Source organism: Alternaria postmessia (genome assembly GCF_024291825.1).
Source record: "Alternaria postmessia strain BMP 2775 chromosome Unknown scaffold_193, whole genome shotgun sequence".
NCBI lineage: Eukaryota > Fungi > Ascomycota > Dothideomycetes > Pleosporales > Pleosporaceae > Alternaria > Alternaria postmessia.
This window is the reverse complement of record NW_026260266.1, coordinates 1-25538: the sequence shown is the minus strand read 5'-3', so window position 1 is coordinate 25538 and position 25538 is coordinate 1. Positions and strand designations below refer to the sequence as shown.

General features: G+C 48.3%; 5 protein-coding genes across 5 annotated transcripts; 3 read left to right on the top strand and 2 right to left on the bottom strand.

Annotated features, from left to right (window-relative positions):
* Nucleotides 1-583: 583 nt before the first annotated feature.
* On the bottom strand, nt 584-1774 carry J4E82_011379 (uncharacterized protein; the record flags this gene model as incomplete). The annotated part of the gene is made up of 2 exons (XM_051737587.1): nt 584-1508; nt 1749-1774. 2 exons carry the CDS (start codon nt 1772-1774, stop codon nt 584-586), a joined length of 951 nt encoding a protein of 316 aa, XP_051582658.1.
* A 716-nt stretch (nt 1775-2490) lies between these two features.
* J4E82_011378 (uncharacterized protein) lies at nt 2491-3232 on the top strand (the record flags this gene model as incomplete). Its single annotated transcript, XM_051737586.1, has 3 exons — nt 2491-2503; nt 2564-2680; nt 2868-3232. The coding sequence occupies 3 exons, from the start codon at nt 2491-2493 to the stop codon at nt 3230-3232; spliced, it is 495 nt and encodes a 164-aa protein (XP_051582657.1).
* An 8938-nt stretch (nt 3233-12170) lies between these two features.
* On the bottom strand, nt 12171-13307 carry J4E82_011377 (uncharacterized protein; the record flags this gene model as incomplete). Its single annotated transcript, XM_051737585.1, has 1 exon — nt 12171-13307. The coding sequence occupies one exon, from the start codon at nt 13305-13307 to the stop codon at nt 12171-12173; it is 1137 nt and encodes a 378-aa protein (XP_051582656.1).
* A 1293-nt stretch (nt 13308-14600) lies between these two features.
* Nucleotides 14601-15703, top strand: J4E82_011376 (uncharacterized protein; the record flags this gene model as incomplete). Its single annotated transcript, XM_051737584.1, has 2 exons — nt 14601-14950; nt 15001-15703. 2 exons carry the CDS (start codon nt 14601-14603, stop codon nt 15701-15703), a joined length of 1053 nt encoding a protein of 350 aa, XP_051582655.1.
* An 8174-nt stretch (nt 15704-23877) lies between these two features.
* On the top strand, nt 23878-25013 carry J4E82_011375 (uncharacterized protein; the record flags this gene model as incomplete). Its single annotated transcript, XM_051737583.1, has 2 exons — nt 23878-24224; nt 24278-25013. The coding sequence occupies 2 exons, from the start codon at nt 23878-23880 to the stop codon at nt 25011-25013; spliced, it is 1083 nt and encodes a 360-aa protein (XP_051582654.1).
* Between the last annotated feature and the right edge of the window lie 525 nt (nt 25014-25538).

Sequence of the window (25538 nt, the reverse complement as noted above, 5' to 3'; positions counted from 1 at the left end):
GTACTTCAACGCTTCAACAACCACCCACAACAACAAGATGACGACCCAGGAATTGGGGAGCAAGGCGACGGCGATAGCTGGCCTCAGCTGCGCAAAATTTTTGACGCTGCGGTGGCTGACAAGGCTAAATTTGAAGCCAAACGGCTGTCCCAAGGCCTGCACTCGCTGCAGGTCAACAACGAGCTTCTCCGCCTCCAGAACGCGGAGCTACGCGCTGAACTCAACCTTATTCGAAAGCGCCCGACCAAGTCTACAATACTGACTACACGACAAGGTGACGAGTGGCACGGCGGAGCTGTATTCTACAGTCCCAGGAAGCTTGCCAGCGAGCGCGCGCGCAAGGCCGCAGAACTAGACGAAGCCGCGGAGCTACAACTCCAAAAAGCTCGCGATAGAGAGATTAAAGCGGCAGAAGCAGCTGAGAAACTGGACTGAGGGTCGAGTTGATTGAACCATGTAGCTCTAATGTACTTAACTCATTATGCGTTAAAGTTGGGACGGCTCACAATGCTGTGGGATATGGGTGGCTTGTTGGATGACTTGACTCGTGAAGTGCACTCAAACGATATACTCTACAGCCTCTTTATATTTCTGAAACCTGCCTCAAACCCTTTGTGTCCGGTACGTTGAAAACGTACTTTACCGCGCTTGCTTTGCCTGATTTCAAGTTCTGTAGGCCTACGCCTACTCCCCCGAGACCACCAGGAATGATCTCATGAGGATGCGCAGCAAATTTCCCTTCCATGATCATCCGGAACATCCACCGAAGATAGATGAAACCCTCCTGTTTGTGCTTGCCATATGCATCCGATACAGCGCTGAACTCAGCAGACTTGTAGGTCTTAGGATAGGTGAATCCATGGGGGCTGTATATTCTAAAGGAAACACATGTAACCTGTCCTTCTTCCGCAAGAACAGAAACCACGTCCTCATGGCTTCCGTTGTCTGATACAGCATCAAAGGCGTGGTGTATTTCAGAGACTTTTGCATTCTTGAGTGCGTTTTTGATGCCAGCCCGCACTTCTTCATTCCCATTCCGATAATCAATGATCACGTGTCCCATAGACGGGTCGATCAGCGACTCAGCAAATGGGATCCCTATTCCTGCCACGCCAATGATGGGGTGGACATTCGACATGCGCGCCATCTTGATTGCAAACCCGCCTACAGCTGATGCTGCGCCGTAGACAAGGAAAGGTATTTTCTCAGTCGCAGGTCTCCATGGCTCAGGTAGATTCAGTTTACAGTAGTTGCCAACAGCAGCTGTCAGACCGGCCAAAGGGATCGTTGAAGCTTCCTCAAAGCTCACATTTTTTGGAATGTGAGACGTCATGTACTGCCATGCAACAGCATACTCCGCATAGCTGCCACCCGGGGTCATCATCTCGTGAAAGGCAGCAACACGATCACCCGGCTTGAACTCGTAGACATTAGCACCAACAGAGCGGACGATGCCAGCAATGCCATCGCCAGTGTTATAAGGAGTGTTGAAGAGCTCTACTGCTTTCCTGCAAGTGATTAGCCCAAGAACGACGCCATAAATAGTGTTTCAGACCAGTTTTTCGGGTTGCATCCGCTGGCGATAACCTGGATTACAACTTGTTCTGGTCCCGGTATTGGCATCGGCGAATCTATGATTTCAACCTTCTAAATGTTAGTGAAAAGGAAAGATTAATAGGATGTTATATGCGGAACCTCAGCAACACTGCGTACAATTGCCTCCTTCATGGTAAGCAGAGATTGCTTACACTAGGTTAGTGTCTGGTAATATCATGTTTGCTGGTGTAGGGAGGGGAAAAAGACGGGCGGTGCAACATTATATACGTCAGGCGCAACGCGTTTGCCAGCAGCAGGAAGTGTAAAACAAAGGTTAGAACTGAAGGTGGGAACGACTTGGTATTTCGACAGCAGGGACAACCTTTCCGGTAAGATCGGCACACTGCATCGTCCGTTGAAACACGGTCTAGATATCGTAGCGTCCGGCGATGTAGAGAATGACGTCTAGGGGTAAAGAGTAGAGGGCCTAGTATCTTCCTCTTAGCTTATCTTCGATTTACACTATGTATGGTGGACTAGGTTGATTTAATATGATTGAATTAGATCCTACACGTTTACAGCCGCGAAAAGCAGCTATGCCCGGCTAATAAGCTTAGCAGGACGCTTCAGGCGTGATTCAGATTCTTAAAGCAGACTGTTGTCGAACGTGCTGCTGCTGGCAGCCGATGAGCGATCTGCTTCGACGATCCAGTATCCATACGCTCTGTTACAGTCCCAGCATTGGAGCATGAGGCCGCTGACTCCATTCTCGTGAAGCCAGGTCGAAGTCTTCCGCTTCACGCTAGTCTTTCGAAAGATGGCGGGCTAGCATCTCAAGGCTTGTTGTCTTGTATCGACAATGATTGCACATCATGCCGAGGTGCTTGGAGAGATGCGGATGAGGAGAGGTGTGATCTGGTCGCAGGCGAAGCTCCCTCGGTCCCAGAATAGTGTATGGTCTCAAAAGGTAGGTCAAGTCTTTCACCAGGTTCACAAGTTGCATTCGTAGGTTGCTAACACTACCCAGAACTGTACGGACGCCAGTACCTCTTCTTTGCTACCTACATGTTTCTCACTTCCTTCAACGCCGGTGCCGCCGACTCCCAGAACATTGAGACTCTGATTATCCTAAGATTCTTGGCTGGTTCTTTTGGCTCCTCGCCGTTGACTAATGCTGGCGGTGTCATTGCAGACATGTTTCCTGCATCTTAGAGAGGTTTAGCTACGAGTCTCTTTGCTGCTGCTCCGATGCTGGGACCTGTTATTAGTCCAATTAGTAAGTGCTTAAAAGGTCCTAGACGTGATTTTAGTACAGGGCTGACACGCAACAGTTGGTGGTTTTGTCGGCCAGACCATTGGCTGGCGCTGGATCGAAGGCGTCATGGCTATATTCTCTGGCGTCCTCTGGCTTATCTACACTCTTCTCATCCCCGAAACCTATGCACTAGTCCTACTTCGCAAGCGTGCCGCAGCCCTTTTGAAGCGAACCGGACAAGTGTACAAGAGCAAATCCGACGTCGAGCAAGGCACTAAATCTATCGGCACGGCTTTTAAGACCGCTCTTATCCGTCCATGGCTCCTGCTATTCCGCGAACCTATCGTTCTGCTCCTATCCCTATACATGACCGTTGTCTACGGAACGCTGTATATGCTCTTCGGCGCTTTCCCCATCGTCTATCAACAAGGTCGCGGTTAGTCTTAAGGCATTGGTGGTCTCGCATTCTTGGGTGTAGCTGTTGGCATGATTCTAGCGACTTCCTACTCGATATGGGACAACAAGCGCTACAACAAGGTCGCTGACGCTTCGCCTGGTGGTATCGCCCCGCTAGAAGCTCGACTTCCACCCGCCATACTAGGCTTAATCGTCATGCCTATCGGCCTGTTCTGGTTCGCTTGGACCAACGGACCTAGTATTCACTGGATTGTCAGCATCATAGCGAGCGTGCCTTTCGGCTTTAGTATAGTTCTTGTCTTCCTTTTAATCATGAATTACCTGATCGATGCATACCTTATCTACGCGGCATCTGCACTTGCTGCTAACTTAGTACTCTGATCGCTGTTCGGCGCTGCATTCCCGCTGTTTACTAGCGATATGTACAGTAACCTAGGCATACATTGGGCATCTTCGGTTCCGGCATTCTTGTCGCTAGCTTGCTTACCCTTTCCTTATCTATTCTACAAGTATGGTCCTGTCATCCGTCAGCGCTGTAAGTATGCTGCGGAGGCTGCTGAATTTCTAGAGAGGATGCAGCAGAAAAATTGAAGTTAAAGTTCAATGCTGGCTAAGCTTTCTGTCGCGTTGCTTTGATGGAAATCGGATGGAAAGTATGGCGGGGAGTGCACACGTGGTATGCCTCATTTTGCTCTTAATCGGGCTAGTGAAACCTAACGCTAGCCCGATGTAGCGCGGGGAATGCATACCCCGTCGCCTCATTGGTTAGGATAGAGAGCTAAACGTCTAGAGTTACCGCGACGTATTCTGGATGGGAGGGCATCATGCGCACCTCTGGATTGCTTTTTTCTGCAGCTTGACCACTGTTCCCCCGAAAGGATTCGTTTTGCGAAGGCGTTTGAATTCCTCCAGGTACCCCAGCTGCCAGGCACCCAACGTTCGTAAGCGCCCCCATGAATCGAGGCGCCCAATATTCGATATTGTCTCTCGCGAACTGCTGCTGTTGGCGCCCATCATTGAGGTGAGCGTCCGCCTACTACCACCCCGTTCATTTCGGCCATCACCGCTGAGAATCCCCAGATTGAGAACCCTCCCCACACACCGTACCGCTTCTTGGCAAGCCGTGATTCAATGATCTCAAACTTGCTGTACACATTGTTCGATATCTAGGTGCCCTCTTATGTTGTACAGAATCACCGTTCAGCTCGACATTCGTACCCTGGGGTTCAGGCGGCGGAAACCAGCTCGGAGGTGCGGATTTCTGTATAGGAAACCGTGTAGACATGCGCAGCCTCACACAAACCATAAAGCGATTCTATTAAGTATGGAGTCTAGTAGTTTGCGCAATGTATAGTAGTTTACAACGTTATACGTTGATATCTTGTAAATTAGAGCAGCTATCGACAAACCGAGTATATATTTGGAATTGTAGCGTAATTCTGTAATAGATTGTGTGGCTGGAGGTCTGCAACAGTGGCTGTGCACCGTATAGTCACGTGAGAGACATCAAAACTTCACCTTTACCTTTCAACGCGGATAGCTCAACAACGAGAGCAGCTATCAACAAAATGTGCGCAGAATGAAAATTCTGGTGTAACTCTGCGTAAAATAGCTTCTTAGGATTTTTAATATTCTGCCTGCCTGCTAGGCAGGAAACCCTAACGCTAAGCCTATCGTAGCACAAATCACCCCGGATTCGTCGCCTCCTATCGGGTAGGTCTATACAGTACTCTCTTAAGTTGCCTTCCAACAACTACTTGTGTGTGGCTTTACAGCCTCACTTTTGTGCAGTCTGATTTAGTGATACGCGTGCATTGTGTGCACGAACGTGGTACGTGTTGTATTGTTGTTAGCCCCCTGGCTGAGGTTACATAATAGTCGTCGCACGACATTGTTGGTAACAAGGTTCTCGGCAGCACTTTGCCTGCAATATGTGTACTTATGAATGTGGACCTCGGGAAATTACCGGAAACGGTCCGACTAGCTTTTGAAAGAAACGCCAGTTACACTCTCACCTAGAAACAAGCGAGCGCAGTATGCGCCTGAAAGTTCAGTCTGTGTCTTGCGGTTGCATCGAGCTAGCGCAATGCTTAGTTGTGACCTGACTTCTCGCAATAACATTATCCGTATCCTAAGCTAGGGCACAATCATTCTATACACGAGATATCCAAATCAGAGTCCTCATTTTCAACCTAGACAAACCACAATGTATGCACTAGCACCGACTAATCGTGATCTTACGACGATCGCTTCACCGCACTGTGGGCCCTGAATGCGCGCGATGAGGCATGCTACCCATCTTTCTACCCCTGAAACTCGTATCCCTGAGGTAATCTCCAGAGGTGGCGAACACCGTAAGGTGCACGGCTTGAGAACATTACGTGCTGTTCTTGCTGTGGCATGGATGTGGCCGTAAAGATTAGGTAACTGTCGTAAGTGTATAACTGGGCGAAGAAGGTCGTTTGAGTGGTGCGCAGCGTCCAGCGTTAACTCCCATCCTTCTAATCAACTACTCATCGCTCCATCTCAACGGCACCACCTTTACTGCTTTGTCGATATGCTCCATCGGTTTTTCGTACGATCTTTCGCATGCGCAGCCGTGTTCCAAGTCATACGGCTTATTTCTTACCAATATGCCTTTCAAACATATATCCAGAGTGTCATGATCAAATTCAATGACTTTCCAACCAACTACGCAAGAGCTTTGAATGAATCTATGCTGCGCAACGAACAGCCCCTGGAGTCCGATTACACGCCCGCCTCCGTAGGTCCTAAGATCCCGCGCATAATACACTACATCTGGTTCAATAATATTTACCCGAACCATGAAACTTCTGGAGCTCCTTCTGTTGGATTCGGATCTCCAGAACTTTGCCAAAAGTTCAACCCGAGTTACGAGACCCGTATGTGGAACGCGACAAGTGCACACGAATTTTTCGAAAGCAAATACCCATGGTTTCTCGCGACATATGAAGCCTACCAGTACCCTATTCAGAAGGTCGATGCCTTGAAGTATTTCTTACTATATCACTTTGGCGGTGTATACATGGATCTGGATGTTGCTTGTCGACGCTCCCTTGACCCCCTGCTAGATTTTCCGGCCTGGTTTCCAGAAGCTTCGCCTCTGGGCGTCAACAACGATTTGATGGCGTCGTCGGCAAAGCACCCGATCATGAAGAAGATGACGGAGGGTCTTGTGACACATAATTGGAACTTGCTCTTCCCTTACCTCACTATCTTCTGGACAACAGGCCCGCAATTCACGAGCACGATATTACAACAATTGTATAAGCGCTGCGAGGACAAACAGAGCTACCAGTATCGGAGTGCGAAAAACGTTGGTAAGAATTGAGCCAATCAGAACGATCGCATTATGATTTGGAAAACTAATCTATCTCTCTGAAAAGATTCAGACTGCTTCGTCGTGCTACCACGAATGTTCTACTCGGAAGAATACACCTTCTTCGGACATAAACCTGGAGGGACATGGCACGGTTCAGACGTCGCTGTGGTATTGTGGTTTGTAGACCACCCATGGGCATATATGAGCCTCGCGGCTGCATTTGTTGGAACATTCGGTTGGCTGATGAAAATGAGACGTAGGCGAAGCGCGTGCAGGTGGAGGAAGTTGAATAATAATTGTGCTTAGACATCGCAAGGAATTCAGGTTGCTAGTTGCGATAGAGACGGTCCCACCTGCCTTATGTGAGAAGTATCTCCCGTTGGTGCGAAACATACGAAAATGAGACGCATACCTAGGCCGACGGCTGTTTGGGTCCCCCACCGAATTTGATCACTAAATTTCGCGTAGGGTGGAACTCGACCGCTAAAGGCTACAATACCGCCCTACTACGAAAATCCTGCGGAACCTGCCCAGAGCGTTAGCGAGCATGCCGCATAGAAGCTGCGCCTCCAGTTCACTCTCAAAACCGATCAGTGACACCTGCCAGCTTCGAATCCCAGAACTTCCGGATCTCAGGGAAGAGTATCATTACCAGTGGTGGCGAAGGGTTTCTGAGCTTGACAAATAGAAGAGGTGTCACCTGAGAGCACTGAGCAATCCCAAAAACACAGTCAACAGAACACACTTGCGCTTATCCCGACGCGTAAATCTGGTTCGAGATGCTCTGTCAACAACCTTGGGATCTATTTGAGCTAGAAATGTCGCCTACGGCGTGAGACGAACTAGACAATGACGAAGTGTCGCAGGGTCATGTACGCAATGCTGGGAAAAAGAAGGCGAAGGTAGGTGGCACCTAGGTTTATGCAGCGGCAGGGACTCGGTTTACCTAGAGCATTTCGCGCAGCTGGCGGGCATCATACGATACCTTTACCTAGTATGAAGTGTTCCTGGTTCACTCCCGATTCTGCTAAGTCTTTCAACGTTGCTAGCAATCTATTGATAGTGTGGCGGCTAGAGATTCCATGGCGATCGATGTAGGGACAGTCGTCTGATATAACACTGTAGCATCGTTAAGAGTGTGCCTAGAGCTAGGCGTATAAAGATTATAAAAAGAAATAGCATAATTGAGAATTTGGGGGACTTGAAGCGCATGATCACATCGCTACGCTAAGGGACCGACGACTAAGCAGCGGCTATCCTCGGGCGTCTAATATTTAGTGAACAAACTAAAAAAGTTGCAAAGATCCTCTATGATACTGCGTCTCTAGCAACATACAGTCAGCCCCCTATGTAAGCATTATTTTAGCATTATATCTTCTGTTTATAGAGCGTTGACAATCTGACTTGAGCTTACTGGTTCGAGAGTTAACGGACACCGCTGGAAGCAGAGTCTGCAACAATCAATCCAGATTATGACACTGATCTTGTGAGTGCAGGATTAAAGCCGTAAGCAAGATATACATAAGCTTGGACGGCTGGACGACAAAAGGCGGCAAACGTGGCTTCTTTGGTATAGTTGCTCACCCTGCTACCACTGCTGGCATCGTACACGACCTCCCTATCAGTCTCCCACAAGTCGCCGCTACGCGTACTGTGGAGGCTATTGCTGCTGTTGATATCGCAATGCTGAAACAGTTTGGGATCACACCTAATCAATGAGGTTACTTGGTTCTTGACAATGCGTCAGATGATGACACTGCAGTTGTTGCAATCACACGCGACTACGGCGGCTTTGGTCGATATATGGAGAAGGACGTCAGCTGCGTCGCTATTAACGATAATCAAAGTAGCAATCCTGCTGAGGCTCCAGTATGGATAAGATCCGGCGGGCTCAGTGCTAGCGACTGGGCAACAATTACTGAGTATCAGAACTGCCTTGAGCTGCTCAAATTTGCAAAAAAGAGGCTAGAGGGACGTAACGACAGCAGCAGCTTTGGCGCTATATATATGAGGTGCTACCGGTCTTTGAATATATATTGCGCAGCATGGAGGAACTTGCGTAGCCGTACGCTAACGGCGATTTTAGCGCTCATACAGAGGCGCCCGAAGGTAATAATCACACCTTATAGTACGTACAGCTCGCTAATGGTTGATTGCACAAACCACTTTCATTCCAACCTCCGCGCTGCCTGGCACAAAGCCAGCGATTATTACAATAAGCTTGACGACTCACCGATCTATTACCCCGCTACCTGCCTCCATCCCTACTACAAATACTAAAGCGAGAACAGCTGGCGTGACAAGCCGGAGTGGCTACGCATCGCTAATGGCGGCTTTCAGCGCCTTTAGCAAGGCTATAAGCTGCCGCTGCCGCTGCCCTTAGCGCCTCAGCTGTTTACAACAAGAACAAGTAATATAGATGACGTAATTGGAGCTTTTACGCGTCACAGCGTTACTGGAACACCAAAAGGCGATGAGTACGATCGCTGGCTACATCAGGATCCGGCGTATCACGCTGTCGACGATGGAAACAGAGTCCAATACTGGATTGCCATGCGCTCAAACTACCTGTGTTTAAGCCAGTCTACAACCGATATACTAGCCATCCCAGCATCAAGCTGTGAGTGCGAGCGGCTCTTCAGCGAGCTCGGTGATCTACTCGAGCCAAAACGACGCGCGATCGGCAGTGAGTTGCTTCCGGCTCTACAGCTTATACGGGCATGAACTCGTGCTGGCTACACTACTACAAAAGCAATTGAAACGCATTGCAGCGACGGCGACGGCGGCAGCAGCAGCAGCGAGAGCTTTTCAGATGACTCACTCGCGCGGGAGTACGATATATACAACTGGGCAGGGTCGCTAGAGATCGTGACTCTAGAGGAGTAGCTACACTACCAAAATCAAGAAGTCTCACAATCAAGTCACGTCAAGACAATCTCAACTGCCTCAAGATACCCCGATTCGCAATCAAGACAATCCGCAGTGCTGCTCTCGTCCAATTAAGTCAAGAAATCGGTCTCAGATTGTCTTGGTTTGCTTGTTGCGGAGTGTGCTATCGAGCATCACACGACTTCGTTTTCCAGCCTGAAGCCTTCCAAAAGCTTGCCGGACGTGTTGGGGCTCAATCGGCAGCCTTGTCCTGGCTGATGGAGTAAATATGCCTCCAGTTGGTTTCTTGCATGGACTAGTGCAGACTTCTCCATTTCTTTTCCATCTCTGTTCTTGTTCTTGAATCTCAAGCGCTAGCTCTGTAAGCGCCTGTACCATTTCACAAGTCAAGAACCCCAGAATATCGAGAACATCGTCTGTTGGCTTGTGATCAGCGATCACCCCAAGGCCCGACCACTCGCGAAAGCGCTTGGTTCTACGCCAGGTAAAAGAGGCATGGCGATATTCGGACCAAGTGACGTACTCTTCCGTAGTCATGTCTTTTGTTGCTTCATCAGCCCTGCGCAACCTTTGAAGCGCATCCTCGTTTGATCTACACAATTCGTCTTGGTCTTCGTATGGAATGGTTTCCGAGAAAAATGAGGGCAAGTCCCAAGGTAAGGTGATTGTTGGGGGTTTGATCGTTCTGGTCAGGGTTTCCTGGACTGTACCATCGATTGTCTTGTCAAACGCAGAGTCCTGAAACGTAGCCATGTCCACCCTTCCTGCGTCTTTGTCATCGTCATCCTTTATCGTCTTGCGTATACTCTTCCAGCCGAGGAAGGTTCGTAGCCGTGCTATCCTTGGAGTATCATGGCGAAATTGGAAGATTATGTCATTATTGGAAAAGGCACCGGACCCGCGTCGAACAGCCAAATCGTTAGCAGTCGTTATCTGGAGATAAGGAATGTTCGTTAGTTTCTAAAGAATAGCAGTTCCCCGGAAGTGCACAAAAGAAAAACACTAACCATTAGCAGCACCTGATCTCTGATGATGTTTTCCACGAGAGCCAGTGTCTCTAGAGACGTTTCTTGAGTTTCTCCTGCAATGTACATCATCTGTGCAAAGAGTTTAGAGGATGAAATCCAAATCTAGGCAGAAAGAAGTAAGAAAACGACTTACTTGTTGAATCTCCTCCTTAAACTTAAGCTCATGAGTCCCCATGCTTACAGAGAGGGCAATGTTAGGATCGCGTGGCCGTCTCAAGTAATGACTTAGGTTTAAGTGAAAAGTGAGGAGATGTTGACGTGTCGGCAGCAATCTTCAGTGAAGGCCTCAGTAATAAAGTAATAGGATTTCTGTCTTGGGAGAACACAGATGATAGTAGCTTCTAATATTGTTTCGGTCTAAAGCCGCTCGCTGTGTCGCAGAAAACCCTGTGTCGCACAGTAGGGTGCGGGTATTGTGGACAGAAAAATCATGAGAAAGTGTATGTTTTTGTTATTGTTTCTAGCATTCTACGTCAGCTTATATAAAAGTCATCGCACGGCGTTAGTAGCAAGGTTCTCGACAGCGCCTAGCTTACGACACTTCATGTACCGAAAGCAGCCGATGAAAGGGTAAGGAAGAAATCTATTCCGACACGATGTTGCGTCTTATTGGTTGTTGCTGGCACACGGGATTTTCTAGTGCACAGAGAGGGGCTTTAGTAGCTCAACTGCGGCGTCCTCATCTAGCGAAGGTGCATTTGAACGTTATGCAGATCTGTGCGCTAAAAGCGTTGGGATTACCAGACAAGAACGAAGTAAGCGGTTTCCCCCAACATATCTTTGCTATCCGTTGATACCCCCTCTCATGCGTTCGCGAGCCACCCAAAGTGTCTCGTGAACCCCACTCCACTGGAGGCGCACAACCCAGTTTATAGCCGTGAGTCATCGGATACTCCTCTTGTCTTGTCATTTTGCATGATCCTAGTATTTCAAAACTGAAATGACCCATTTTGTCCAGAAGCGCCATACATAAGCGCGTTTATCTTACGGTTGTGGCACTTGGCCAATAGATACTAGGATGCTGGTGTATTGTTCCGACTTAGAAGCAATCACAGTAGGGCATCATGAGGGCTGGGTGTTAAGAATCGCGACAGCATCTTCTTGACATACTTCACGAAGGGCGTGTTAGCAGCGACTGCGAGAGTGCGGGGTTACAGCTACACTTCGAACGATCTAAACATGTTTGGCCGCGGATTAGAGTCATGCCGAGAAGCCGTCTCCCGAGATTAGCCCCATCCTCGCTTCCCGTGTCCGTGCATATATTCACAGATTACAAGATTAGAAGACGCAAGCCCCGTTAGCAGGATCAAGCAGGAAATGAGGGATAGGGCGGCTAAGTAAAAGACGGCGATGAAGAGTGAGGAAAATGCGAGTGGGTGTTTTTGTAGATGGTGTTCCAATGAAGTGTACAGTCTTGGCATCTGCGACACGTAGCCGAATATGATGTTTTTTGTGATAGGTTGCCATTGCTTTAAACTAAGAATGCCACTGATAGTCGTGTCTGTGTGAAAGCTGTGCCTATGATACGAGAAAAATTCCGACATACTAACACATGTTCGTTCATTTGCGTCGTAATCTATATCGCTTCTCATAGTTGCAATTTCTTGTAGCAGCTGTTCATCTAACCAAAGAGTGCAGGCTGAACATCATTCACAGCGTCCCCTTCTCCACACTCTCCTTCTTCATTTTCTGCCTCTCCCAGTCACACAAACAATTCCTTCACCAAACCCTCAACGACATCGTAAACCAGCCCATCTTCAGCCCCAGTGACCTTCTGGGTGATGACCGGAATCTGTTCCCTCCCAACCTTGTAACCCCCCAAATCCACATCCAAGCCTAACCTCTGCACGAGCTTGAACACCCTCTCGCCAACTCTCTCTGCATCAACTTGCACATCTCCCGACGGCGACTCGTTAATGAAGGGCAGCAAACGCGCTATCTGCTTCGCAGCCTCAAGATCCCGTGCCTTGAACTTCACCACATGGCCGAGCGTGAGACACGATGTGACGCCATGCGGAATACCGTAAGGGCTACCGAGTGCATAACCCAGAGTATGAGAGAGGCCAAGGCTACCTTTGGTATTATGGCCTAGAAAGCCTAGGCTAGCGAAGGAGGCCAATTGCAAGCGGGTGATGATATTTTCATCCTTTGGGTTTTGAATGTACCGGGGCAGATAAGTAAAGATTTCACCTGCGGCTTGGAGACAGAGCATGCGCGCGGGTATCTCGGAGGCGGTGGGGTGATAGAGGAGCTCTAGGGCGTGATCTAGGGCGCGGAGACCGGTGGATGTCCATAGGCGTTGGGGGGTGTAGAGGACGAACATTGAGTCGTACAGGATGACGTGGGGGACAAGTTCCTTTGCGCCAACGCCGGTCTTAACGCCGTTCACCTCAGTATAGCCTGCCATCATGGTGCATTCTGATGCAGATAAGGTGGTGGGGATAGTGATGTGGTACAGCCACTTGTCGCTCTGGGTGTGGAGCTTGTAGCTGATAGCTTTTGCGCTATCGATAGGGGAGCCACCGCCGATAGATATTATAGTGTCGACGGAGCTATCATTTTTTACGACCTCGATTGCTTCATTCAGTTGAGCGACAGGCGCGTGTTCTCTAATCTTGGAGAAAGTGCCAGCGTGTTTCGATCCTAGCAATCTCTCCACGTCTTGGACAAGAGGGGTCTTGGTCGCTAGAGAATTGCCAGTGATGATGAATGCTTTGCTGGTCTCATTTGGCAAGCAGTCTAGCAGGTTTTTGGAAACAACACCGCTGCCGTAGTAGAGGCGTTGGAGTTGAGTGGGTTGCCACAAGCCAAAAAGTGGATTGCTGGTTGCATCTGTCATTCTTCTAGGTTCTGACTTGAATGCTATCGATGCGTAGCGGGGTCGCAGAGTTCGGATATCTGATCGTCGCACGGTTGGATGCGTTGATTGTCGATGTGTGATGTTGACAAGAGTATATAAGTTATTTAAGTGTTGTCGTACTATCAGGTACACATATTATAGACGGGATGGTTAAGAGAAACTGTATGTATTGTATTGTTCGCAGCATCCAAGCTTAGCTTATGTAGAGGTCATTGCACGGCATTATTAGTGATAACGTCTAGACGCGGCTAAGGAGCTAGGTGTCACACTAGGTCTGGCTATGCTTTTCTAGGCTCGATCCGTACTAAGACGAGATAGCCAGAAGCAGTAAGCCGTGCGGGCTGCCCAGCAATTCATGTGAGAATAAGTTGTTGAAGTTGATTAAAAGGTTAAGACAATCCTATTCTATGAGAATAGAGGAACTGGTTAGCAATCTGTATAAGAAATAAACTATTTGAGTCAAGTACAACAAGTCTAACAATAAGATTCGTCCGTTCCTTCTACCTATCGCAATCTGTATCTGCTGTCCTATCTATCCTATCTTAGCGGGAAGTCTTGAAGGGCGTTGCTATTTCTATGTGCACTGCCATCCGAGATAGCTAGCGTTAGTAGTATAGCATATCACGTGACTCTAGGCCCCGCGATAGCCGCTAACTTCTAACGTAGGCGTAGTTAGTCTTCAACCTCCCCGTTCCCCGTCAAGGCAGAACCTTTTGTGTTACCTGTAACATCGATGTTAGGAAGCGACAACTCCAGCTAACTGTAAAAGATCCGGTTCGACCGGATGGACCGCTGATCGTGGGATCTGATAGCTGAGTCGGTCCGATAGCAATCTATGAAAGCGCGCGACATGACTCGATCAATTACGATAACTACACTCTTCCCATATCGTTATGGTGAAGCCTGCAGCTTCCTCTAACGCCAAGTCCTTGCCAGCGCGACACAATCACACCTGTGTTAACATCAGTTGTGCCTCAAGGACTTTTGTAACCTACACATACGCTTAACACATTTTGATAGTAGGAGAAAATGATAGAAGAGACACAACAGCGGCTATGCATGTTGGTATCTCTCCACTAGATAAGATCTCTGTCCAGCAGATAGGACTTCTTGCATTGTTAGGCTTGAAACGGCGTTGGGGGGTATATTACATAATGAACATGCCGCATTATGTCCGCGAAGATTATTTAAGAGCCTATCCTCTACCTGCCTAAGTTGCCTGATCTAAAACCCCTCGAAACTTGCTTATCTTCTATACTTCCTACAATCAATATGATTTCGATACCGAAATCATCCAACACTGTTGATGTGTCTATTATGGACACTGGTTGTAAAATTGGAGGCATACCAGCCGCCATCTTCACCAGCCCACCTATACCTGGTTTTGACAGGTTTCAGGGCATCAGCTACGTGTTTGTTGTAACTCACACTGACAAAGAGGGTAACGTCAGACGAGTCCTATTCGACCTTGGGGCGCGTAAGGATTGGGAGAATATGGCACCCCACGTTGTGCAGGCAACAAAAGCAATAGAAGGCGCAATTCTTGAACCTGCCGAAAACGTGGCCGATTTGTTGGAAAAAGAAGGGGTCGATAGGGCCAGCATCGAGGCACTGATCTGGAGGTATGTTGTCCCAACTTTGATTGCAATTGCAGGGCTGATGTCGGCAATAGTCACGCGCACGTAGATCACGTCGGAGATCCATCTACCTTCCCTTCTACCGCCACCCTCATCGTTGGTCCGGGGGTAAAGGACGAGTATTTTCCCGGATGGCCTACTAAGCCTGATGCGCCTGTTCTGCTGACTGATTTCGCAAATCGCGAGGTTCGCCAACTCGACTTCACGGACACTCGATTATCAATCGGCGGGCTTCCTGCTCTAGATTATTTCGGCGATGGAAGCTTCTACCTGCTCGACGCTCCCGGCCATGCTTTGGGTCACATTTGCGGCCTTGCCCGTACAACACCAGACACTTTCATCTTATTCACTGGAGATGTGTATCATCATGCGAGTCAGATCAGGCCATCTGCGACTAATCCCGTACCAGAGCATATTCACGTACCGGGAATTATTCCAGATCCATTGTCTGCTCAGCTATTTGCACAGATTGCGCCTTCGAAATGCTGTTCCGTACCTCTACTTCAGCCTGGTAAGGTTAACAGCGACCTGAGCACTGCAATGCACACAATCGACGCTGTGAGAAACTTCGACGACCAAGACAACATTTTTCTTGTTGCTGCACACGATCACACTGTGTCAGGTGTTATCGACACATTTCCTCAATCGGCAAATCAATGGAAGCAGAAGGGATGGAAAGACGAGGCAAAGTGGCTATTTATCAAGGATTTTCAAGACGCGTTGAATCTATGCGCGTGAGCAATATTCGGATATTTGCGACGACACAATATCTTTAGTGTAGGCAATGTGAACGTTGGGCGTGAGTCAGAATCAGAAATGTATACGTACTTCCACGAGTTCTCATATGTATTGACATACCAACCGTTACTGCTACTGTTTACATTACATGAACGCAGATTAGTAGCACATTATATATTGGTCACAGGTGGTCTGACAAAGAGACGTTCACGTGCATGATTAGTAACAGTTGTCTCGCCTTTCTGTGGTGCTCGCTGCAAGATTGCGTCCCTCTTGTGTGCGTTCACATCGCGAGAATCTTGCCAACTACCGTTTTTTGATGGGGGTGTGTTATTCAGACAAAGCCTCAACGCTGAAGGAATCTGCATGCTTCAACGGGATAGAGGCGGGGACTCGCTTGGTCTTCGTAGTCCTTGATTTGTTTGGGGCTTCGGTGGTTCTATGTCGGACCGATTTTACTTTGCCGCACAATCTAGATAAGATTAGCCTAAACACGCTAGATAATTTCACGATTGCTTCGTGGTCCAAATTCGAGACGTGCACGTGTAGCTGGGACAGGTGCCTGCTACAAGTGAGAACCCGCACGCTTAGTAGTTGCTACTTACAATTCATGCATTCAACGATGCCATTGCGGACCAAAATCCACGGAATGGCATCGGGGCCTCGGGGTGCATTGATCGCCGAGATGACTGCCGTGTCCGTGCACACAATGCACGCCGTCAGTCAATGCACGCGCATCACCAAAATAGGCTGCACGAAATTGAGGCTGTAGAGCCTACGAACGATAGATATCATTACGAGAATCGTTAGCAGAGTGCTCTATACACCTATGTGACGATATTCTTCTATTTACATCAATCGTATAAAGTTGCTGTTCTGTCGCTGCGGGTATTGCGGGTGCGAAGTTGCTGAGAGGACCCCGCAGCAGCAACACGACTAGGCGAAGCAGCAACACCCACTTTCAGCTTTTCTAAGTGCTATACTTCGTGAAGCCTTACGCTTACCTTCCTGGAACGATTCTAAAGCTTTATCACAGTCTTTTTTCTCCTCGATAAGGCGTGGCTCTTTTTTTTCGCGTATCAATGGCCTTACGTTCTTCTGTCTTATCCTTCTTCGGTGCTTCTTAATCTTTTTTACGCTGCTCCTTGTCCTCCTTTGCGATCTTGTTATTATATGGCTTACTAGCCTTCTTTGATTCTGTCCTATCAGCCTTGTCTAGCTCCCCTGCTTCCTTTTCTTCTTGTACCTGCTTCATGCGCATCTTGGCTTCTCTGAATGATCGAGTCCACATCGAAGGCCTCAGTATTCGTAGTATTACAGCAGGTCTAGAGACTTGCTCTTTATCTCTCTACTTTTCTTGACAGTAGGAGCGTTTAGTAGACCCTTACTATCGCTCTGTAGAAGGATGTTCTGTATAGCTATATAGTAGAGCGGTTGCCGAACGATAGATGCATCTTGCTAATGGTGTCTAAGTCGTCGTTAGTGAAGCGACCGGATGTGGCCTCAGGATTAAGGGATGCACACCCATTGGCTCGAAGGAGCTAGAGATGTTCTCCGCAGTAAAGCCGCTTGGCCAAATGTCCTAGAATAGGCTAAAGAAGTCAGTCTTAGTTACAAAAGCTTAGCCTTAATGCTTGTGAAGGCGTGTTACGAACTCCTTCGAGTATGCTGTGCTGAAAGGCTTGAACATCACCACGTCGAGTGGGTGCAGCGTGTGGGTGCTGTGGGTTGGATAGACACCTGTTGGTAACAAGAATTTCAGGTGCATGATGTGTAGGGTTAGACGATTTTCAGGTCGCAAATATCCTAAAGTATGCATCTAGCAAGCAGAGCGCGGGGAAGTTATAGGCTCTCAGCGAAGAGGTTGTAAGACAGAGTTTCAACTATCAATGACTTGAAATGGAATACCTCGATGGGAGCTTGAAACTAGGCGAAACGGAACAGGTTTTGTAAAATCAATCGGCGTTTTCTCACTCACAGCCAGCTTACAAGAATTACGCTATATCCAGCTAACAACTCTGCCTTTCATGGTGAAAGTACGTGTTGATGTAGACTAGTAAATGAAAAGGATTACACAGCAGGGGAACATGTCTAGTCCATGCCTGTCCTTCGAGAAGGCGCTCTCCAGCTAGATTCAGCAATATGTATCGTTGACCTAATCTCTAGCTAGATTCAGTAGGCAAAACGACTTATAGTCAACCACTATTTTGCTTAGCATAGCTAAGGATGTACAGACTGAAAATTTAGGTCTATGATAAAAACACCACGGTATCGATGGAAGAAAAGCATAGTGACTAGCTATATCATTCACGTATCCGGTACATGTAGTACTGGCGTCAAAACCGTATTGTTGGCACTTAGGTTTTCTAGGATGGTTTCTAGCACACCAAAAGATAGTCAGATAATTGTAGCGTTCTAGGATGTAGTTTGAATCCACAGAGAGTTGTTTCCATGAGAGAACATCTCCGCTATGCTTTTCAACACGCAGCAAGATGCGTCTATCTGCAATAGAACGGACCGAAAGAGAACAGCTCAGAGCTTTGCGACACGTAAGGATCCTAAGAAGCAATCTTTTACTGGAGGTAATCCCTTGATATGTTCTCTCAGTGTGCGAGTGACACTTATAACGTATTGTTGGAAGAATTCTATAGACTAATATGTGGCGGGTCATAACAACGTGTTTATTTCGTTGTATGGTAATCTGTGGCGGCATCGAATCGCGGAATAGATGCCTGATGTCAGCCGGGTTACCTCTATAGTAAATTTCCAGCATAGCGTTTTTATCCGCAACGTGGCACCGGACGCGTTTGCTAAAATTGATAACAGAATTTCTAAACGTCGCTAACTCTACAAAAAAAAACACAACCAGAATGGACCAAAAGACTCTGGAGCTAGCGATCAGTCTAGTTCCGTTTCTGAACAACGAAAGTAATGCCACATTAAACGATGCGACGAGGGCAGACCCTAGCACTTGCGGAAGCACGAACCTAGCGATCAGCGAAAGCAATCTTGAAAGTCCCGCCAAGTCTCTGAAAAATGAATTTGAGTAATCTGATCTTCTCTGTAATTCCGTTGCTAGTCCGTTCTGCTTACGAATACAGTCAGAATTTAAGGAAAGCAAAGACGGCTTTAGCCGACCGATGGTCAATCGGCCCGAAAGTGGCATTATAAACACATGTCAATCCCTTCCCCAGAGAGCAATTGTAAAGACATATTCATATAAATTGCATCACTATTTATCATGCTATTGCTTCCGCTTGCCTTGCTTTCGACCGCTTTCCCCTCGACGATAGCAGCCACTTCCTATTGCCCACCACAAGCAGCATCCCCCCAACAGAAACGTGCAATTCTTCGGGAGTTTGTACAAAAGCTCTACATCGACCGGGACCCTATTCGCGCTGTGAAGGACCATATCGCCTTAGACTACATACAGCATAATCCAAATGCCCTTTCTGGCCGCGAAAACACTCTCCAGTCGTTAGCCTTCATCACACCAGACACTGTCAAGTTTACAATCAGACACCTAGGGGTGGATGGGGATATTGGCTTCTTTTTCTCAAGATTCGAACGGGTTGGTGCAGATCAGCCAGCTGCGGTGGCAGATTTTGTAAGATTCAACGGAACTTGTATACAAGAGCATTGGGACGCGATTCAAGAACGAACTGAGAACCGTACAAATTCTCTTGATCTGTGGTAGCGTTGATAAATGCTAAGCTGAGGGCTGCTCGGGAATAGAAAATTGTTTATAAAATTGAGACCTAAAGGATCAAGTGTGATAGGCTGAAGCCTGATTAGCTAGCCTCTCGATGGTATCTCTTTCATGTGCGTGAGGCGCTTTGTTTACAGGTTGTAGGTGCTTCTTTGAGCACCTGCAATCTGTACAAGGGAGTTGAGCCGGAGATTGTTCCAGACCGCTCTGTTCTAGACATCTTTATGACATCAGCCACTCGTAGTGTTTTTCTCCATCGATAACAACTTCATACCCGTGTGATAGCTCCCTGGGCGTAGCCCTTGTAATCTTCCAGCACTTGAATTTGTAGTTAGTTGAAGGGAGGAAGACCGATACCTCTAGGCCTAGCAGCTTGAAAACAGCTAATATAGCATTTATAATCTGGCACTTTTCGCACGTTTCGATTTAATCTAGTTAGCAACTGCAAGATGCGAGCGGTAGGTTCGTAATGCGCTATAATTTTTCCAGACGATGACTTAAGATTGTAGTAGGTTAGGTACATGGCTACTAAGGAGTTGGATCCTAGGAGCAGAGTGCTATAGGTGCTAAGTTGGGTAGGCTATGGTAGGTAACAAAGACATGAAAATTCAAATTTGTCAGGAAGCATATCCAGACATTCAAGAGGCGTAGCTAGTTTGTTAGCTAGTTTGTTGTAGAGATATCTTGCTGTAGAGAAAGAAACTAAGGTCTGTTGTTCCTCACGTGACTATAGCCAGCCAGTCAAAGTAGCTAGAAAGAATCTTAGTAGACCGGTGAAATTTTGCGGTATTCTTGCATACAATGGCCTCTCTTAATTCTCCCTGCTACGTCTAGGTGTGGACGCTAATTGACTGGAGTCCCACCTTGCTATTCTTTCATCGGCGTTTATCGGCCTCAACAAGATTTGGAATCCCACTAGGATTCTATGCAGTCGCTTGGGGGTAGGACCGCAGCAGCTGAGACAATAGCTTGCTAGGAACGCAGCAAGCGTGGAAGCCCGACTTTAGTATGACCTGAGCAAACAGGAAATTGTGACCTGTCGCTCGAACGAATCGACCGAATCCTGTCAAAGCATGGGATCGATACTTGTCCTCCATCAACCAGATATATCACACACAATGAAATGTGTATCTAAGAACCCGCCAGCAATCATGCGCCCGTGTCGACGACTAAATGACGCGCCAGTGAGTAGATTCAGCAACGAACTATCATCCCAGAAAAAAACCTCTGGCGCATAATTCCGCGCTCTGTTCAGCCGCACAACAGAAGGTTCGACCACCGCGCTTGTGATGTTAGGGAAAGCTACAGTAAAGATCAGCGGCTCTGTAGAACAAGATTGCCATGCTCTAAAGCTTACCCGCTATAAATATGTCGCCCGAGCTAGATTCAATAGACAAATTATCAATACCGGCTCCAATCGCCTAGTCCCCGTTAGCCGCGTGTCTACAACAGAGTGAGAACTTGACTCACGATCCTAGAACTAAATGTGAGATTTCCGGATGTAGGCTCCACGTCGTATGCGGTGACGGTTTCCATAGCAAAATCATTAACCATCAGCGTTCTTCCGTCGTCAATCAGGAGAATCCCGTTGGCGCCGGGGTGCGCGTTCGGAGGCGTTACGGAGCGGCAGTCGAGTGTGACGTTTCTTACCGCGCAGTGCACAACGTCAGTGGCCCATTTGAATGGGCGATTTGCGACCTCGAATTCTCGGAATGTGCCGTTGTAGAAGTAGTGGTCATTGGAAACGTAGAAAGACCTACGTCGTATCGACCCGTTAGGTAAGGTGAATTACTATCAGTCCTGCTCCGGCTTACCGTGGACCAGCAGCGGTGACTGCATTAGGCGTTTTGATTGATGGATGCTGGAACTCTTCGAGGAATCGGAGTGTAGTTGTGCCAAGGGTGTGTGAGAAGAGTGCGATTGTCTCGCCCTTACGACCATGATTTACTGCGAATAACCGAATCTACGCGACGATGAGCCATGTGTCTCGAAGCAGTGTGTGCGTCTTACCTCATTCGGGCTCTCGTCGGATTGCCAGATGTCCAGACCATGGAGAACGAGATCATCACCTTGGTTCCAGTTTTCGAGCTGGAGGCGAGTCGTAACATTGCGCTGCGAGTCATCTTAACAAAGCACTAGTTCCGCTGGTGAGAAGGAAACCAACTTCTATGTCATACTTTAAGAAATACTCATGAATCGCTTGCTCTGAGCTGCGGTCACGGTTTTCAATTGGAGGATACCATGCGTTCTGTCTCTGCGTCGAATTGCCACAAGCTACAAGCCATCCTGTCAACGAATAGTAGCACGCAAGGAGATTGGACTGACCCAAAAACGCTGTGCTGGAGGCATCGTGAATTTTGACGTCCTCGCACGCCTGACCTTCTGTATCATGAACGTTAGCGTCTTGAACAAACGTCTGATATACGAACCAACATGTCTAGACATAGGGACCATGTACCTATATGCTTCCAACAATTGTTGTTGTTGATGTTGCCATAGCCAACCAGGTTCGAACCCGAAGCACGAACTGTGCGCCCTCCGATAGCGTCAAAGAAGGCCTGTTGCGCATTGGTAGCAGGCACAGAAATCGTGAACAACGCGAACAGACTTTGGAATATTCGTGAGAAAGTCATCATGAGGTCAATCCGTGAGCGGTTCGAAAGACTGTGTTGGCGAGAGGCATCCCGCCTTTATATGAACAACCGTTCATGCTATGTTTCCGCGGATGAGGTCGTGAAGATCGAGCGGATTGGTAAGCCAGACAGCGTCAAGATGCCTTTCTATCGGGCTATTACGAATTATTCTAGGATCCGGGGTATGGTAAGCTCGTCTGTAAATATTTACATCTGTTGTCAGCGAATGGAAGATGGATGCCAAGCGTGCGACTCACCATTCAGGATCGCATCCGGCAGTTCCGGGCTACGATTACCTGTCAGTACCAAGATATGCAGATCGTTTATACCAAGGCTTTTCGTGCGTAACGCGTCAAGTAGTGTCTAGCACAAGTGGATTAGTGTTACAGATAACATCAAGCATTATCCCCTTGACGCAGGAGGTCGGGGTTGAAGGCCAACCAGCGACCACATCAGAAGGTAATGATCTCAACGGGGTTGTGATCACGTGACTGACATCTCGCCAAGACCAGGCATCTCGCCAAGAGAAGAGATGTCACAAATGCCAGGACCTCAAGCAATAGGCTTAGAGGATACATAGATTTTATTATTAAACTCGCCGTAATTGACTCAAATAGTTTATTTCTTGCACGGATTGCTAACTAGTTATTCTATTGTTTATAGGATAGGATCGTCTTAACCTTTTAGTTAGCTTCGATAACTTATTCTCACACGAATTGCCGGGCAGCCTGCGCGGCTTACTGCTTCTAGCTACCTCGTCTTAGTACGGACCGAGCCTAGAGAAGTATAGCCAGACCCCGTGTAACACTATTGCCACAAATGGCGATACACAAGCACCACTGGCGGGCCGACAAGGTTTCAGCTGATCTCCGCCACACCCTCAATCTAACTCGCGCGCTTGCCTTTCCGTTTTTCACTACCTCTACACTCAGCATACCTGGTTTGACGCGCTGCAAACACGAACGAAGAGCATCGGTATACCTCGATTGCGCCCACTTGGCCCAGTATCATGTATTTGCCTTGACATAACGATCACTCCCAGGTCACGACATAATAGACTCAGATGCTTTGGCCAAGTATCAAAACGGCGAACATCTTGAACAAGTAGTCGTCACGTCTGGACCCACCTTGCTAACTAGTACCCAAGTATGGCAACGACAACTACACTACTATAGCAGAAAACTAAACCACATCACGCAAATGTTGATAATTCTGACGCAAAGGGTGCTAGAATCACTATCACAGCGCGAAACGTCAGTGTTGTTGCCATACGTGACGTCCGTCCGAGGCCGGACGAAAACCCCAAGCTTCCTGACTAATCACCGTTAAGTCCACATCAGACTGCAACCATGCTTCTGCGACCGACTCACAAACGGAGATTCGTCGGATTTTAACGTTAAGTCCATATTAATCCAAGAATAATTGGAACACAGCGATGCCATAGGCATTAACCAGGATGAAGAACTTTTGTAGAAGCCGGTGGTCTTAGTGCGTACTGTGTGCAACGCCAAAGATACATAAACCTGCAAGACCACCATCGATACTGTTCCAAACAGCTTGTACCCAGCGAGCTAGGTCGTAACTATAAGAACTACTACTACCCAAAGTGTTTGAACCACCATGTCTTCCGACTCGAACGACCTCACCACATCGCTCTCCTCCAACTCCAATGCAAAGAAAAGACGTGACCAAGAAACCGAGCCCAGAATGGGTTACACGCGGTACCACAGCCCCCGTCCCCCCCAAACCAGCCCTGGAATCCCCAACTGACCCCCTCACCCCCCAGCCTCGGCAGCTCCGGCCTCAAAATCTCCAAAGTGATCCTCGGCGCCATGTCATACGGCGACCCCACACAAGGCTACCCATGGGCACTGCCCTCCTCCCAAGCGCTCCCGCTCCTCTATCACGCCTACAGACGTGGCATAAACACCTGGGATACCGCCGATGTCTACAGCCAAGGGACGTCGGAATTGCTAATCGCGCGTGCGATAAAAGACTACGCGATTCCGCGCTCTAGACTAGTGTTGCTAACGAAGCTGTATTTCGGTGTGGACCCCGAGGTGGTGAAGTCTGGAGAGACTGATTTCGCGATGGCGATGCGGAATGATGGACATATGGTGAATCGGGTGGGGTTGAGTAGGAAGCATATCTTTGATGCTGTGGAGGCGAGTGTGGAGAGGTTGGTTGTTCCGGTTGATTTTATTCTGAGGGAAGCGTGCTAATTGTGGGCAGATTGGGAACGTATATCGATGTTTTGCAGATTCATCGATTGGACTCAGAGACGCCAGCTGAAGAGGTCATGCGGGCGCTTAATGATGTGGTAGAGAGTGGGAAGGTGAGATATATCGGGGCCAGTTCGGTGAGTGGGTTACTTGGAAACGTTGATCTTGCTATACTGATGTGGGTATCGCAGATGGCAGCCTGGCAGCTGCAGATGCTGAACAACGTTGCTGAGAAGCACGGTTGGCATAGGTTCATCAGGTACGTTGTCCAACACATCGAGCGATGCGAACGACGCCATACTAACACAGAGATCTGCAGCATGCAGAATTACCACAACCTCATCTATCGTGAAGAAGAGCGCGAAATGCATCCGTACTGCGACTACGCAGGCATCGGTCTGATTCCGTGGTCTCCCCTAGCTACCGGTATTCTGGCACGCCCTTGGTCAGAAATGGGCGCGACGAAGCGCGCTCAGTTGAGCCAGGATCTTCTGGCATGGATGTACAGCGATGCGGACAAAGTCATCGTGGACCGCGTAGAGGAGGTAAGCAAGCAGCTTGGGCAGAGCATGGCAAGCGTGGCCATTGCATGGAGCCTGCAGAAGGGCGTGAATCCGATTCTGGGACTCAACTCGATTGAAAGGATTGATGAGGCTGTGGGTGCAGTAGATCTACATTTGAGTAAGGAGACTGTGGCTGCGCTGGAGGAGCCGTATAAGACCAGGCCTGTTGCGCCCATGTGGTGATTTTCCGGTACTTGCAAAGGACTCAACATCAGACACTAGTTTCAATAACAGTCTCTCCGTCAATGGAAGTGTTCTCCAAAGGATTGAGTGTGCAGAATCCCTACGATCCCAGCCACGATATGCTCACTAAGCCCGTGCGAGTTTCACTCCCTTCTTCGCATCGTGATTCAGCACCTTTGTCGCACGCTTGGATGCGGGTATTCTAGACAGACAAACTAGGAGAGGGTGCATGTTGTATTGATTGTAACGTGCACCACCAGTAAGCGGCCCACACCAGTAAGTGGCCCACCCCACCTGACCTGACGCGACGCTCTGCACAACCACCACTATGCCGCGACAACAACGCTCTATACAGACTTCTCGTGAAGGTAGAGTTCTTCTAGCATCTCGTGCGCTTCAAGAGAAACGTATTACAAGCCAGCGTCAAGCTGCCATGCTATACGACGCTCCACGAACGACGCTCCGACGACGCCTCCGCGGTACCCAGCCACGATCAGAGACAGCCTCTGTTAATCGCAAGCTATC